At 38.4% G+C, this 16,436-nt stretch overlaps 1 protein-coding gene across 2 annotated transcripts in view; it reads right to left on the reverse strand.

The window, feature by feature from the left end:
* Nucleotides 1–2,303: 2,303 nt before the first annotated feature.
* Nucleotides 2,304–16,436, reverse strand: part of RNF141 (ring finger protein 141) — a 15,253-nt gene continuing 1,120 nt past the window's right edge. Inside the window, exons 2-6 of one of the 2 annotated variants that reach the window (XM_014966556.1) lie at nucleotides 13,348–13,547; nucleotides 11,500–11,608; nucleotides 10,361–10,542; nucleotides 6,910–7,017; nucleotides 2,304–5,092 (exon numbers count right to left, since the gene is read on the reverse strand). In XM_014966556.1, the coding sequence (XP_014822042.1) occupies nucleotides 4,942–5,092; nucleotides 6,910–7,017; nucleotides 10,361–10,542; nucleotides 11,500–11,608; nucleotides 13,348–13,532 (735 nt within the window). In that variant the 5' untranslated portion in view covers nucleotides 13,533–13,547 and the 3' untranslated portion in view covers nucleotides 2,304–4,941. Of the gene's footprint in view, nucleotides 5,093–6,909; nucleotides 7,018–10,360; nucleotides 10,543–11,499; nucleotides 11,609–13,347; nucleotides 13,551–16,436 lie in introns of both variants that reach the window. The other variant, XM_014966550.1, reaches the window with a different exon arrangement.

Consider the following 16,436-nt stretch of genomic DNA (forward strand, 5'->3'; position numbering starts at 1 on the left):
GTTAGGGGGTGTGTGTGTGTGTATACCCCTCAATAGAATTGTAGCTGCTTAAAGTCGCCACATTTAAGTAGAACTAAAAACCTATGCAATGAAACTTTTAGCAGTACAGAAGCCTAAAACAAAATTATGGACTACTACAGCATGAAAACTGAAAACAAGCCCCACTGGAGATAGAGAAGATAATAAGCAATATTTAAGGAGAAGGAGCTAAAAGCTTAGCTGACTTAAAGCAATTCAGTGTTAATGAAAACCCACAGCATGAAAACTGAAAGCAAGGCCCACTGGGGATAGAGAAGATAATAAGCAATATTTAAGGAGGAGGAGCTAAAAGCTTAGCTGACTTAAAGCAATTCAGTGTTAATGAAAACCAGCTGTTCGATTTGTGTTGACAGAAGACCTGGCATTACATCCTGAAGTGAAATTGTATTTATTGCAGGGCTGCCCCCAGTGTCTCCTCCTGCCCTGGCTCCACATCTTGATACTAAATTGAGATTCAAAACACCTGAATTTGGGAGCAGGAAAGCAGTTCTGACACTCATATAGCACTTTCAACCAGAGAAGAGTGCTCATTTAATTACCTGTTGGATAGTATTCTCCATTCCACCAGACTTACACCAGGCAAAGTTCCATCCAAGTTCACAAAACTAATATTATTTATTTACTTTTTTAATTTTAGGCCTACAGACTCACAACCAGTGTTTGTTTAATATTTTAACCTCTCCAGTTAGTTTAGTGAGGTAAGCAATAGGTAAGCAATCACCTAGGAAAGCAGTTCTGACACTCATATAGCACTTTCAACCAGAGAAGAGTGCTCATTTAATTACCTGTTGGATAGTATTCTCCATTCCACCAGACTTACACCAGGCAAAGTTCCATCCAAGTTCACAAAACTAATATTATTTATTTACTTTTTTAATTTTAGGCCTACAGACTCACAACCAGTGTTTGTTTAATATTTTAACCTCTCCAGTTAGTTTAGTGAGGTAAGCAATAGGTAAGCAATCACCTGCTTGACAGGTGAGACAGATACAGAAGCAGAATGTGTTGTCAGACCCCTCACACAGCACTGACTGGAACATGACTAACTCACAGCAAAACGCGTTGCCGCGTGATCCTACACGGCAGTTGCCGGAAAGAACGCTGTCTCAGGTTAATTTCAGCCACACACAGCCACAGGAAAAGAATGTTCAGTCTTTAGAGTGTGTTGCCCTATGATAAATTCTAGGCCTTAGAATCAAACATCTGAAGAAATGACAATTAAAAAAATTCAGTTTTGAAATTACTAATTTTTAAGACGCACTTTTAAAAAAGCAGAATCCTATTCACCCACTTAAAATAGGTGAGGATAAAACCCTATGATAAGTTGTCTTCAGGAATGGTTTAACAGAAAAAGAATTCCTTACTGCGATATTAGTCACAAGTTAATTACTTCCATTACAGAGCATCTGTATTTAGTGGATACGAAATGATTACTTATATGCAGTGTCAAGAATTATGGCCAGACAGGTTAACATAGAGCACCTGCTTATATGCTTATATGAAGCATCTTTAAGGCTCCCTGAGGAGCCCTGTGTTTCCAGAACTGGAATGAGTATGGATTAGACAACCTTTATAATTACATACAGAATTCTCAGTTAAATGCCATTTCCCACTAAAAAAAGCAACATGCACATTACATTAAAACAGTGTCTAAACTTGAAACTTAGTACGCTTACCTCCTGGTGTGTCTGTCAACTGGCAACTTTTCCAATTTTAATTTCCTGATCTGTTACTGAATTCCTTTCCCATTTCTCACTTGGCTTCAAAAGATCCAAACAGATAAACCCAGTAACTAGACAGAGGAAACAGTTACATTAATGATACACTTCAATTCTTACTAAAAACCAAGAGAAATCTGAGAAAAATACTCCAAAACTTAGCATTCTTAAGCTTTAAAATACTATCAGAAACATGATGGAATAATTGGGGAAAAAGTAAATCACACTTCTGAAAAAAATATTACAATATTCCTTTCCCCAAAGAAACCTTCTCCTCAATACTGTCCTTTTGAGTTGTTTGTTTAAATTTTCCCATCACTGCAAAATGTTCCAATTTATTTGTTTTGACAAAAGAAAAATAGCAGAATCAGAGTGTGTCTTTTTTTGCAGAAGAGCGTTTAAGCTACCTTGCTAGTACCACACTTCAAAGTTTAAGAGACACGGCACATGTTGAACCACACCACCTGTACAATGTATTTCGATTAAAATTCAGACTTCTGTACCATTAAAGCCAAGAGATCCCTTAAGCTTAAAAGAACTTTGACATTTCTTCCAAAGTAACTTTATTGCACAATTCATACACAAAGTTTAATATACTGGAATGTCCTTAGCTATTAATACAATCTATAAAGTTTAAATTACAATGTCACATTAAACCTGTAAGAATTAGTTTGTTTTAATGCCCCTCACCCCCAGCTGTTGGTAGTAATTCACATTTTCAAGGTCTAGCTTCTGCAGCCCATTGCCATGTCCCTGCCAGTGCCATTCCTTTTCCAATATTGTTTGCTAAATGTAGCACTTCAGACTAGCTAATACCAACCAGTACAAAATTACTAACTATTTAGTGTTAATGTACCTCTTATCCAATATAACATACAGTACATGTATTTTACAAGGCACACATTACAGTACCTACATCACAGCAGTGTGAATTACAGCAACTTAATTAAAAAAAAAAAGCTGTACAGAATACAACGTTTACTTTTTCACTATTTAAATGATTTTTGCATTAGTTTATATTGTAATTGCAAGCGTCAATATGCTGCAATTAACAACCTGTTTGCATCATTACAAAATGACATTTTAACAAGTTCGTGTAAGTGCTCAGCAGAAAGTCAACTTATAAAATCTCAGAAGTATAATTCTTGAAATACTTGAAAAATAAAGTTAGCTTGAAGCTTTAATTCAGATGCTCTGTTCCAGTGATATAAAAATTTTTAAAAATTCAAAGGTTATTTTAAAGTTTTGAACATGGATTAATGCAAGCTCAAAAAGCAAACAGAAACCAAACTGGTGTGTAATTAGGAATATTTGCATATGTTTTAGTAGGAAGTCCCTTACCAGTAACAATTTTCAGCCCAAGTAGTAACTGCCTTTATGCAACTAAAAAGTCTATATATTTTCTGAAGAGTATCTCATTGATATCAAAGGGTTAACAAAGGGGAAAAAAAAAAAGCTCTAAGCTATATACATTCAGAAATGGATTTTTCAATAGTTAAATACAGATTTACACATTAGGCCATACATACCAGGAGAGTAAGTTGCTTATCTCTCTTAATGTCTATGATAAATTTGACAACTGTACCATAAGTCAGGCTCAAATGGGTGCCATATGCTATGCACGTTCCTTAACAAAGTATAATAGAGAAATTCCCAAGATCTGGTCCCCAACGTAATTAAATTATTTTGTAGAATAAATAATGCAAATGTGCATATCTACGTGTGCACACATCTTTTAGTTCAGAACCCCTCTGTGGTAACAGGCCTTAGCCTTATGGCAGCATCGGATTTTAACAAGTATGGTAATTAAAAATGCAGTCATACAGGAAGCAAGATTTATGCTAATATTCCCTTGAATGCTTCATCCGAGTATTTCTCACCCAATAGCCTCAAGTTAGAAGAGTAGTATTTGTTAATATATATTTTAAAAAGTATTTCATCCATTAATTCTCTACAATAGTTGACTTCCATAACAGTATTTTTGCAAAATAGGTATAAGATGGGTTTCCTGACTAATAATTTATTTTAGACTGTCTAAACTCAGTTCTTTAAAGATTTTACTCTGCTAGACACAAAAATACACTGTTGCACTCCAGTTGTGATACCCCTTTTCCCAAGTTGTCACATGCACATCTCACTGCAAGCAACATTATTATTAACGTAAAAGTTTCTCTCTGCTACATAAAAGCATATTGCACTTGTAGATATAAAGCACAGCACCCTTACCTAGATTATCACCTTATAGCTCTTAATATACCTTATACCTCTGATATCATCACTTCAAAAACTCAAGAGAAGCAGAAAAAACCACAGCATCAGACCAAACTACATCTTAACTGCTAATTCAAATAAAGTAATTCTCTTCAGATATGCCTAATGTTTAAAAATTATTTTGGCTGTTCTTGATCAAAAAACTATAAAGAAACTGATTTACCTTTTTTTAAGGTTGTGTATAAAACTGTTTAATGTTTCCAAGCTGGTAAGACTATGCTAAACACCGTATTTTAAAAAATATTCTAAGAGATAAGATTATTAGAAGAATAAAGGGAAGTGCACAAGGACATTTACAGAGCTGCCTATGCTCTCCAAAACAGATTTAAAATAATTAATACTAAAACTCCTAATGGATCAGATTGAAATCAGTATCTGTAAACACTAAAAGCAGCAATAACTGGCTACTGAGGAACAGGCAGTAGGACATCTTCAAGTTTCAGCAGTAAAGTTTCAAATTAATAATCACTAGTGCGAACTCATCTTTATTCACATTTGTCATGAAACTACAAGGGACTGCTTTCAAAGACAAAAACTGTGAGGTCAAGCCATCTGACATGGTTCATCTTCTGCAGCAGTGCATTGTGATGCTCAAACAGCAGTTAGCAGTTGCAGCTGTGCTGTTATAAATTGCTTCGAGTAGTTGAATTGCTAATTAATAGCAAAAGTTGCTGTTAAAATGAACTTTGTTAATGATCAAAGAGTTTACTGGAAGTTGGGATTACTCATTAAGACTGCACACACATACACTGTCTCATACACCCCGTGTTTTTTAAGAGCAGCGTAGATTCACAGCAGCCAAGAAGAGAAGGAAAAGACAGACCATGGATGAGTGACAACGAGAGCTAAAACCAGATGTCCATGAGAAGGAAAGCTTCAAGTGCTTCTGCTGTTCTCAGCTTGTTGGCCAGTGTCAGGGTCTGTGAGGCTGGCCCACCTCATCCACCATGTTAAGTATATAAGTAGCAACATCCTCTTCTGTAGGTGCATCTGAGACCACCCAGGAATCACTCGCCCCCGTCACTTGCCGCCGGCAGACAGGACAGTTTCTGTGCCGATCGCTCCTGTTAGGAAGCCAGAGAAATGAGTATTTTTCATTGATGGTCTCTTCCTGGCCAAAAAAAAAAATAATGCCAAAAGACGCCCCGAACGACAAAATAAAAAAATCAACCCAGTGAGAACTTCAAGAATGATCAGGTTAACTGCATTAGACCACCAGTATATTTTTTTGTTTGTTTAAAAACTTTTTCTTTGTGAGGAAGATTGGCCAACAATTCTGAATGTAGCTCCATTCTTTGAGTGATGAGTTTGGCATCACACTCCTTATAATCAAGTTTGCTAGGTGCTCAGAATGCACCTCGCTACCTGTCCAGAAAGCTGAAATGGAAATCCATGGTCTAAATGAATTCTTCCTATCTTTACATATTCATCTGAGATACTTCAGAAACCAGTCCCCATAACTTTCCTGTATAGAGTGAAAAAGGAACCTTTTTCCTGGGTCATGCAGCCCACTGAAGTTTAGAATTGGTCCCTCAGGGTCCCATCCCTCTCCACCAACTAACCTCAGAGGTCCCAAACAATTATGCTTCTGAGCTGGGAACCTCTGTTTTATGTCTAGGTTAAGAAAAGATGAACCTTAAAAACTGAATACCAAAAAAAGAATGGCATTACTGGAACTTATTTAAGAGTTCAGCTGATTCATTAGTCAAAGCAGAATATAATCTGCTCAGTCACTAAACTGAGCCCTATATTGCTGACAGATGGTAAAGTATTTTCCCAGAAAAGAGAGATGACTATATATACATATCAATATATATATGCACTCTGGGATCCAGTGATTTTTACTAGGTTTTTTCCTTGTGGGAATGTGGTCTTGTAAGAGTAACCTCCTTGATAAGCCCTTGAAAAAGTCACAAAACAAATTCTTATGCACAAATTCTGTGACTTAAAGTCAAAAGAAGCTTTTAACTGAGAATATCTGTATCACCTAACGCTAGACTGCCACAACACCTGCCCAATCCTTGTAGGTCTTCTGCATGGTCAGAGATTACACTTCCCACAAAGCAATTTTTCTCTCTCAGTTTTCCAGCAAATGGTGTATCAGACAGATGGGGAAGCTGAAAACCTGTTCAGTTTGCTATGAAGCTGAACATATATTGTAAGATACACATTATACATAAATTTGAAGGTGTTGCTATTGAGAAGAAATCTTTTCCTGAAGAAGTCTGATATATTTAAATTAGTAGATTGTATGCTATTTATTTCAAGTGAAAGCATAACATATGGAAAAAAAAATCCCTCTGATAGTTATTTGCCAAATAAGTGACAAGACAGTCCAACTTGCCTTCATATTCACAGAGTCTTAAAAATCATTGACATTTTCCCTTAAAAAGCTTTAGTGTGATTTTGTGAAATGCCATGCCAGCAGCAACATATGCCGTCTTCTCTAGTGCAGTGTCTTAAAAATCAGTGACGTTTTCCCTTAAAAAGGGAAATTGTGAAATGCCATGCCAGCAGCAACATATGCCGTCTTCTCTAGTTGTGAGCAAGAATAATTTCATTTTACAAGAACAGAGATATGAAATTACAAAACAAATGCTGAAAAGCACTTTTGCATCTCTTTTTCCAAGATGAAATTCTTCATAAGATGTTGACAAATTCTGAAATCCTTCTTTCCTTCTGCTGCAGTCTGATTTTACTCAAGCTTGTTACGTATCATACATACATTAACTATCTTCAGATGTTAAATTATATGGGAACTAAGGAATCTGTCAGACCAAATGGAAACACGCCAGATAACCAATACATAATAATAATAATGAATATGAATAGAATAATGAATATAATGAACAAATAACGAATATTCTTTAATATGTATTACCATTTATCAATGCATTTCTGGCAGAAACTGTGAGCACATGGCAAGATTAAATCAGCACGCCCATCCATGCAGATGCAACATTCCTCTTCATCCGTCAACTGTTTAACCCTGCGGAAGAGAAAACAGTATTTTCTCCCAGAAAACTCATAACTTTTATATTTATGCCCCAATAACTGCACTAGTTACTACATTTTTCATGATAATTACTGATGGACCAAAAGGAACACCTGTGCTTATCTGCAAGGAACGTGTGATTTTGTGAATGGACTAGTTGCATCACCTCAGCCTCTGTCAGCAGACATATTCTCAACTAACAGCAGTAAATGAACTAAACTAAGTTAGAATATGCATTTATTTTTGTGCCACGGTGCTTCAGGTGTCGCAAAGGCTTATGCAAGCCTTTTTCATATCAACATGAAAGTGTAAGAAGTTGTAACTGTTATATATCACACAACTGGGCAAAAGAACAGAAACACTGTTTACATTAAAAGCAGAAGAATCTGCCTTCTTTTCACAGAGCGTCAGGCTGAACTATTTCATAATGAACTTTGTCAAATTTCTGTGTACTGGCTTATATCCTAGATAAACACATACATGGCAAGAGGATCACTGCTAGAATGCATGTTCACTAATTTCACATGCCATCAAAAAGCCAAGAGCTAAACAGCCCATGAGATTGCAAAGGCTGGTTTTAGCTTGCAATACACTCCACGTGATCCTTCCTACAAATTAGGACTCTCTCCCAAATTGACTGCTACCACAGCTCTTCCAGTTAAGTTTTAGGTGTTCTTGTTGAAGAAAAAAAAAACCAAAACCAAAACCTTTAAAAATTAGATCACTCCCCAGGAAAGGCATTTTCATTTTATCTGTCTTCATTTTTTTCTCAAATAACATATATCTGTATCTGAAGTTCCTAACAATAGTATCTGTGACATATATACAGATATTGCACACTTGACTTGAGAAGATCCCCTAATAACATGTATCTGAAGTTCCTAACAATAGTATCTGTGACTTATATACAGATATTGCACACTTGACTTCCCAAGTGTGAGAAGATGCAGAGACTCCTCAGCTGTCACTGCTGTAACTGGACATGTAAAGTTCCCTAATTTTACAGTCATGGCTCACTTCCAAGACAGACAAGGAAGTGTCCTGAAATTTTTAGGTTTTCCAGAACTCCTGATTTGGGAATCCCTTCTGAGATTTAGGACACAGAGGTCATGTTCTAGAAAGAATGGTGTTTCATGAGAGACAGTCCACCTTAATGACTATTGACTACACTGCTTTTGCTCAGGTATCTCGGGAGCTTGTCAAATACAGAGTAATTTTTTAACTGTACAGACTAGCCAGCTAATGAACAGCAATTAACGTGCTGGTTTTTTATTCTTGGGGTTTCCTTTTCAATTTGCTTTTTGAGAAATTACTTTAGAATGCTAGGAGATTTTTTTGGTAGAATTACAAATGGTGCTGTGCTGGTTTTTTATTCTTCAGTAGGTCCTTGGGGTTTCCTTTTCAATTTGCTTTTCGAGAAATTACTTTAGAATGCTAGGAGATTTTTTTGGTAGAATTACAAATGGTGATTTGCACACAGTAAGGACAACAGTTTCCAAAAGACCTCTTTTGATTAGCTCAGGATGTTCTTTGGACTTGCTCCCTTTTATTTCCCTTCCCCATGCAACTCTCAGTACTAACCTTTGATAACACTGGAATTTTTGAGATTTGCTGGTGTATATATAATCAACTATACTTAAAATGGGTGCTCTATTTGTAAAGTTTTTGGAACCCAAGATGTAGCCATAGGACTAAAGTGGTAAAATACAAGAGTGACAAACTCAGGAAATGCTTGTCTCTTCATTATCAGAAAGCATAAACCACATATGGGTAGTTTGGAATGCTCCAAATAGAAAGCAGATATTCTGGAGAAATGTGGTATTATTCCAGCAGAAGAAGTTAAGTTAATAAGAAGAATGAAACAGATAATATTTGCTATTTTAGAACACTAACAGCTAACTCTTGCACAGCTGAAAATGTCTAAAGGTGAGAATAGCAAATGGGAGGATATCCCAGAAAAACAAAGAGAAGATTTCCTCAGTGTAAACTACTTGAAGGTGCTTCAGCCTGTAATTTCCTTAATGACTTGAAAAACTTGGCTAAGATACAAGCTTACTAAATTCCAGCATATCACCAGCATATTAGGCAAGTATACTCTTTTTTTGTTACTTGTCAAGAACATTACCTCAAGCAATGAAGTTTAAGCCTGCATCTCAAAGTATGAAAACTGAAAAAGAAACCCACGTAGGAAACTTCATGTCTACTCATTGACTTCAGCAATACATGAAGTTGTTTTACACAGGCACCTGGGGTTTGGTTTTGTTTGAAGTAAAAGGCCATTTCCGATATATTTGTGTTCTAGCATAACCCTATCTTTGAGAAAGAGCAGGAAAATATGCTTTCCCAAACACGTCCACAATTCTAGCATTTTAGTAACTCAGAACAGCCAGCCATTTAAGATTTAGTCCCAAACAAGAGAAATAAGAAATTAAATGAAAAGGACACATTCTGCAATTCACTGACCTAGAAAAAAGCCTGGGCTCTATCTGCAGAATGACAACATAGCTGACCCCTTTCTCATTCTAACAGCTGGACTGTGACATTCTAGAGACAGTTAACCAGCTCAGCAACTTGTTTTGTTAAAAAAACCCTGGCTATCAGCTCTTCCCTGGTTGACATAGAGAACTACACTACTTACTACTTTTTCTTGTAAAACCTACCTCTACCTCATTTCAAACCGAGTTGGAACTCTGAACTAATTTAGAAAGTTAAAAGTAAAGAATTAGTTGCAGCAACGTTTCCACATGGGGAAAGAGTGACAAGCTGCTTGCCATTACGTTCGGTTTGAACTGAAGTTATTGCAGGTGTTGACCTCAGTATTTTGCTTTTCCTCTAGTTAACAAAGCAGGATGTCAACATGTGTGAGACAGTTCACATTTTTCCAGTCTTACAAGTTAAATTATTACTATAATTGATGAGTTTCTAGTGGCAACAGATGGGAACCTTCACATGCCAAAATTTAAAGAGGAAGAGAAAGTTTAAGTGGAACAATAACAAAATCTGTTTAAACAAACACTGTCAAACCCCCTAGATTTGTAGCCGCAGCTGATGCAATTTCCTCCCGCTTCCTTATTCAAGAGATTCAAATATACCATGTTTATATTATAACTGATCATTAAAATGATTGTTCTGAAGCACAACAGAATTCCACCCAAGCACACCACAGTTCTCTTGGTACAAGAGAAGATGTGCTATTCATGTTTGCGATGACAGAAAGTCTGCATCTGCCAAGAGCATGCAGTTTTGATCATTAGGTGTTTGTAGTTCAGGTTTTACACACAACTTCCAAAATATTTATGTTGTGACTGTGGTCAGAAGCTAGAGTATATCAAAGTACCTTCCCATCCACAAGCTGGCCTGACAAGATGACACGGACATCAAACTCTCATCAGCTTCTTCAGCAGTACCACCCTGTGCCAGAACTCCTGCTGCTTGACTGGTGATGTCTTTATAAAGTTGAGTGAACTGATACAAGTTCAAGATTCTGGAAGCTTCCACGATGCCACTTGTTTTATTTATCTTAAGATAGAAGAATTGTGTACAATTACATATCAGCTTTTTACTTGACATTGCTCAAAATTCTTTTAATGCACTGCAATTCTCATGGCAGTAGCCACCTTCCCAAGTGTTATCAAACTGCAGTCTCCTTCAAAACGAGTTAAGACCTGCAAACACAGCTATTTCATCATGAGGAATACCACAGATAGGACTACATTTTCAGGGCAAGCATTCACCAACACTACTCAAATGGATTAAGTTGTGAGTAGTGACCTAATGCCTAAAAAATTGGCTTAGACTTAGAAAAAGAACAAAATAATCTGTCATGTCACATTTGAACTTAAAACAGCCTACAATTATGACTGTGTTCATGAAAATTGAGATCAAACAGAAAGTTAGAAACTGCTAGTTTCAAACAAAGTTTGAGAATTGGCTTGACTGAAACTTCACGTTAAGATTACTCAGTGGATTCAGAACCATTGAAGGATGTTACTTGATACGAGACAGAGGGGAAAAATCCCCTCATCAGAGCAAACTCAGAAAGTTTTGTCATGATCTTCAAACTACATTAACTTTTAGATGGGTTTTCTAAGGAATCAGAATATATACAGTTACACTAGCTCAACTAATAATGCTTGGTAGTACTGATTGACTCCTATTACCAACAAACTATAGAGTTCCCAGTTTGTTGTACTATTTGATTACCATAACTTGACCTCACAAGTCATCTTAATTCATAACTAATGGGCTGTAAGTGCTCCATTGGAAGATACATTCCTTTAAACTTAGTTATGAAAATGTTTTTGTTAATCTGCGTTTCCAGAAACTTAGAATTTAGAGTGAATGTATCTCAAATAGTATCCTTGAATACATCATCTGTATCAAAAAACACGTAGCAGGTGCTGGATTTTAAAAGTGAAAATCCTCAAATATCTGTACACAAAACCCCCAGCAAATGAAAATTTTCAACAATCTTACTTTAGTACATATTATCCGAACGACCACCTTCCAGAAAGCAGAAGAATCAGAACCAGGCTGCACTTCAAATAACAGATGTTTGTCTTGTCCAGAAGCCAATTTTGCAGTACTGAAATAAAGACACATCAGTTTTATATCACATGCTAGACATGCAAAGATCAGCAACCTCTGCCACTGCGGTATTATTTATTGTTCACCTATGTGCTCTTTATCCTTAAAGAGATTTTATCAATACTGCCCAGATACATGAAATTAAACAGTGATGAACTCAGCATGTCATTAAATACAAAATACAGTCCATTTCACTTTAAATTGCACAGTAAATTTCAGAAAATGATGTGCAAGTCTTTTGATCCAGCATCAGCAAGCAAGTGTCCTTTATAAGCATTTTAATTTATATATAGTTTCCCTGTTTATTACAGTAATCATACAATCTTGTACTCCAATCTAAAAAGTTAATTTCCTTACCATGTATGTAAAAAAAAAAGCATGAAAGTACCAACACATGCAGATGAGGTGTATTTTTGTTAGTATATATTAATAATGAAGCAGTCAGGTGAAAGCTTCAGGTGAATGTGGGATATTTGGCTTTTTGTATTTTTTTTAATGGAACATTGACACAAAGGTCTATTCCATAAGAATCAAAACAAGTTATGTTACATTTGAGCTGAAGTAAACACTGTAAAGAAATAAAAAAAACCACCTTGAATAACAATGATATTTTGGAGCTAATTATATTGAGATATGCTTAGATTCTCAGGCAAAACATAAAGTAGTGTTCTTCAAAATCTATTTACGTGTCTACCCAGAAGACAGCTATCTGTTCTTGAAGGTCATTTGGAGAAGTATGACACTGTGCATGACCATTTCTAAACTGAATTCACATTAATCACCAAACACTACCAGAAGCCACATACTACAAAACCCACACTTAAGCGTGTTTCCACTTCATATCATTTTATAACACAAATATTAAGTAAAAATGACAACTCTGCTTTTTCGTTCTTTTTTTTTTCTAACATCTACGCATCAGTCTAACAAAAGGCAGGCTAGGTGTGTTTCCACTTCGTATCATTTTATAACACAAATATTGAGTAAAAATGACAACTCTGCTTTTTTGTTCATTTTTTTTTTCTAACGTCTACGCATCAGTCTAACAAAAGGCAGGCTATGAAAAACCTTACTTATGCAGCCTTTCGTTTGGGATTATCTTGGTGACTATCAGACAGTAAAGCAGGTCTCATCACTAAGAGGAACAGCAATGCACGTCCACAAAGGTGGGCGAGATGGTCCCAAACAGTTCTGTCTCAGGTACTCCCTTCCTAGATGTAGCTGTACTGTCTTTACAGGGCTCATATTCTCATCACTAATGAGGAACAGCATTGCATGTCCACAAAGGTGGGCAAGATGGTCCCAAACAGTTCTGCCTCAGGTACTACCTTCCTACGTGTAGCTGTACTGTCTTTACAGGGCTCATATTGCTACTTCCTACCAAAAGCAATGGGCAGAGAAGTAGCAGCACTGCATCTGTTGGCTGGTGGAGAGGGGAAGAGTAAGGGAGACAGGTAACACTAACAAAAATAGACTGCTAAATGTCTACCTCCTGTGAACTTCTAAGAGAGAAGCAACGCTTGCTAGAAGAAGAGTATTTGAGAAAAGCGGATTTAAGGAGGAGAAATGGCTTTGGTTTTGAAGGAGGTGTAATTAAAACCATTATAAAAATTTTAAGAACTGAAGGAAACATTTCAAAATCAGATGGCCAGTTCTGGCTTAGCCAGCACAAGACAATATATTGCATACAAGGTCTCTGTAAAACATAAAAAATGAAGGAAACAAAGTGAGGCTTACACATCATTAAGTTCAGCTACTCTTCCCAGAAACTCTTCATACGTTAGGAAACCACTTTCTTGAACCAAAGAGGCATGCTTTGCTACTTTTTCTGGCAACTTGTTAATTACAGTTTGTGTGTGGTTTGAAATTTGTTGACCCATGGTGAAGTTCTTCACCTCAGTTCCGTAGAAAGAAGTTCTCATTCACTTGTAGAGTCTCTGCTAAAAATATTTTAGAGTTACATTTTTGTGTTTTATGAATGGCTACTCCCACATTTTTGTTTAGTGTAAGAGTTTAGCTGCACACTAACCAGTCTAATTATTCTACAGTAACAACCTGAACAATCAAATCAGGAACAAAGCAGAACACTTAGAAGAAACTGGAATGTGGCATTAACAACTTATGAAAAATGTATTATTTTGCTTACAGCAATATTAAATAGAGATAATTTTTCAGGCAGATTTTTCAGGAACTCCAATACACACATATAAATACATCCAATGGAATGGAAAAGAAAATCTTAAGATGGCAATGGTAATTTATGACAATCTTTGTTTTTCCTAAATATTTGTGCATATGGAAGTCAGAATGCCTACAAATAAGCATACCAATGTATGTCTATACACAGACATTACATTAGGAATTAGCTTTCCTACATCATACTGACATTGGCAGATCAAAAGAACTCCCACAGCATTCTTAAACTGGAAAGCCAAGGAACCCATGTCAGTATAAACCGATTCAGAAATCCCCCTATCTGCACAAAACACTCAACTTTAAGATGTGCTACAGAATCTCTCCAACTTCAACTTATTCTGCATTTCCTTTGCATTCGTATCTATTCCCCCAAACGTCTGTACAAGGATCTTTTGAGTCTTTATCCATTTCCTCCCTTTGGCCCCTTTCATTTAACATTCCCCCCAAATTTCTCTTTGCTTGCTGTCTTGAAATAGCAGAGGGATGCAGAATAGTTCTGTCTGTACAGTCTGTCACTTGTAACGGAAACCTGTAGCCTCACACCCTTTGAAGACTTCTGCAGGTAGAGGTCTGCGATGGCAAACTAATTGTAGAATATCAACCCTAACTTATATATGTAATAACCTCAATCTAGGTTCATTACAAACACCTTATGAGACAGAAAAACTTCATCCTGTACGTACATTTAGCTGCATTTGAGCATAAAATTGCCCAGGACATGGTCTACAGCTGTCAACATCTTGCCATGGTGTATTTTTTTGCTTGTTGTCTTGAAATAGCAGAGGGATGCGGAATAGTTCTGTCTGTTACAGTTTGTCACTTGTAATGGAAACCTGTAGCCTCACACCCTTTTAAGACTTCTGCAGGTAGAGGTCTGCGATGGCAAACTAATTGTAGAATATCAACCCTAACTTATATATGTAATAACCTCAATCTAGGTTCATTACAAACACCTTATGAGACAGAAAACCAGAACTTCATCCTGCAAGTACATTCAGCTGTATTTGGGGATAAAATTGCCCAGGACATGGTCTACAGCTGTCAACATCTTGCCATGGTGTAAGAAAAGCACAGCACACAAAGCGAGTTATATCAGAGCATTCTACAAACTATTCTGGTATTTCACACAGGAGAATAAAACTCCTATTTAATGTTTGACTTTTGACCAATTTCTATTCTCAGGCAGCTATGTTCCCACTCAGGTCACTTCTCTGCTTCCAAATTAGAATCATAGAATGGTTTGGGTTGGAAGGGACCTCAAAGATCTAGTTCCAACCCCCCTGCCCTGGGCAGGGACACCTCCCACTAGAGCAGGTTGCTCAAGGCCCCATCCAGCCTGGCCTTGAACCCCTCCAGGGATGGGGCAGCCACAGCTTCCCTGGGCAACCTGTTCCAGTGTCTCAGTTCCAAGCCCTCTGCTAGGGAGAGGGACACCTCCCACTAGACGAGGTTGCTCAAAGCTCCATCCAACCTGACCTTGAATGTTTCCAGGGATGGGACATCTACCACCTCTCTGGGTAACCTGTGCCAGTGCCTCACCACCCTCAGAGTAAAAAATTTCTTCCTGAGATCTAATCTGAATCTTTTTTCTTCCAATTTAAAACCGTTTCCCCTTGTCCTATCATTACCCTTCCTGGCAAAGAGTCCCTCCCCAGCTCTTCTATAGGCACCCTTCAGGTATTGAAAGGCCGCTATAAGGTCTCCCTGGAGCCTTCTCTTAGCCCCCAGTCACCTCCTTGTCTGCTATCTAGCCCTCGCATGTGGTGAGCACACGCCCAGAAGATACACTTGAAGCACAAACTCTCCACAGCGTAACCTTTCCCCCTTCAAATACCCCTCATCCCCTAACTTCCAGTGCCGGTGCGTTCCCCCTAGCCGAAACGCAGCCAGGTCCCTCACAGTGTGTGACCCTACCGAACGGGGACCGGTAAGACCCTAAATTCGGACAAAAACACCCCTGCCGCCGAGCTGTCTCCTCTCCTTGTCCTTCCCGCTCAGCAGGAGGCGGGCAGGGCGGCTGTACCCCAAGATACACTTGAAGCACAAACTCTCCACAGCGTAACCAGCCTCCAGTCACCTCCTCGTCTGCTATCTAACCCTCGCATGTGGTGAGCACACGCCCAGAAGCCCCAGTCACCTCCTTGTCTGCTATCTAGCCCTCGCATGTGGTGAGCACACGCCCAGAAGATACACTTGAAGCACAAACTCTCCACAGCATAACCTTTCCCCCTTCACATACCCATCATCCCCGTAATTTCCAGTGCCGGTACGTTCCCTCTAGCCGAAACGCGGCCTTCCTGCGGGAGCAGGTCCCTCACAGTGTGTGACCCTACCGAACGGGGACCGGTAAGACCCTAAATTCGGACAAAAACACCCCTGCCGCCGAGCTGTCTCCTCTCCTTGTCCTTCCCGCTCAGCAGGAGGCGGGCAGGGCGGCTGTACCCCCAGCCTTTCCCCTCACAGCCCCCCCGGGACGAGCCGAGGGGCAGCTCCCGAGGGCCGGGTCACCGCCTCAGCTCGACCGTTAAACCGTCCTCAAGGGCCGGGCTCGAGCCAGGCCGCGCGCACAAGCCCGCCTGCGTCACGCCCGTACCGCCCGGCGGGAAGGGAAGGGGCGGGGCGCGGCCACC

This window comes from Calidris pugnax, unplaced genomic scaffold (assembly GCF_001431845.1).
Source record: "Calidris pugnax isolate Ruff unplaced genomic scaffold, ASM143184v1 scaffold26, whole genome shotgun sequence".
In the NCBI taxonomy this organism is placed as follows: Eukaryota; Metazoa; Chordata; class Aves; order Charadriiformes; family Scolopacidae; genus Calidris; species Calidris pugnax.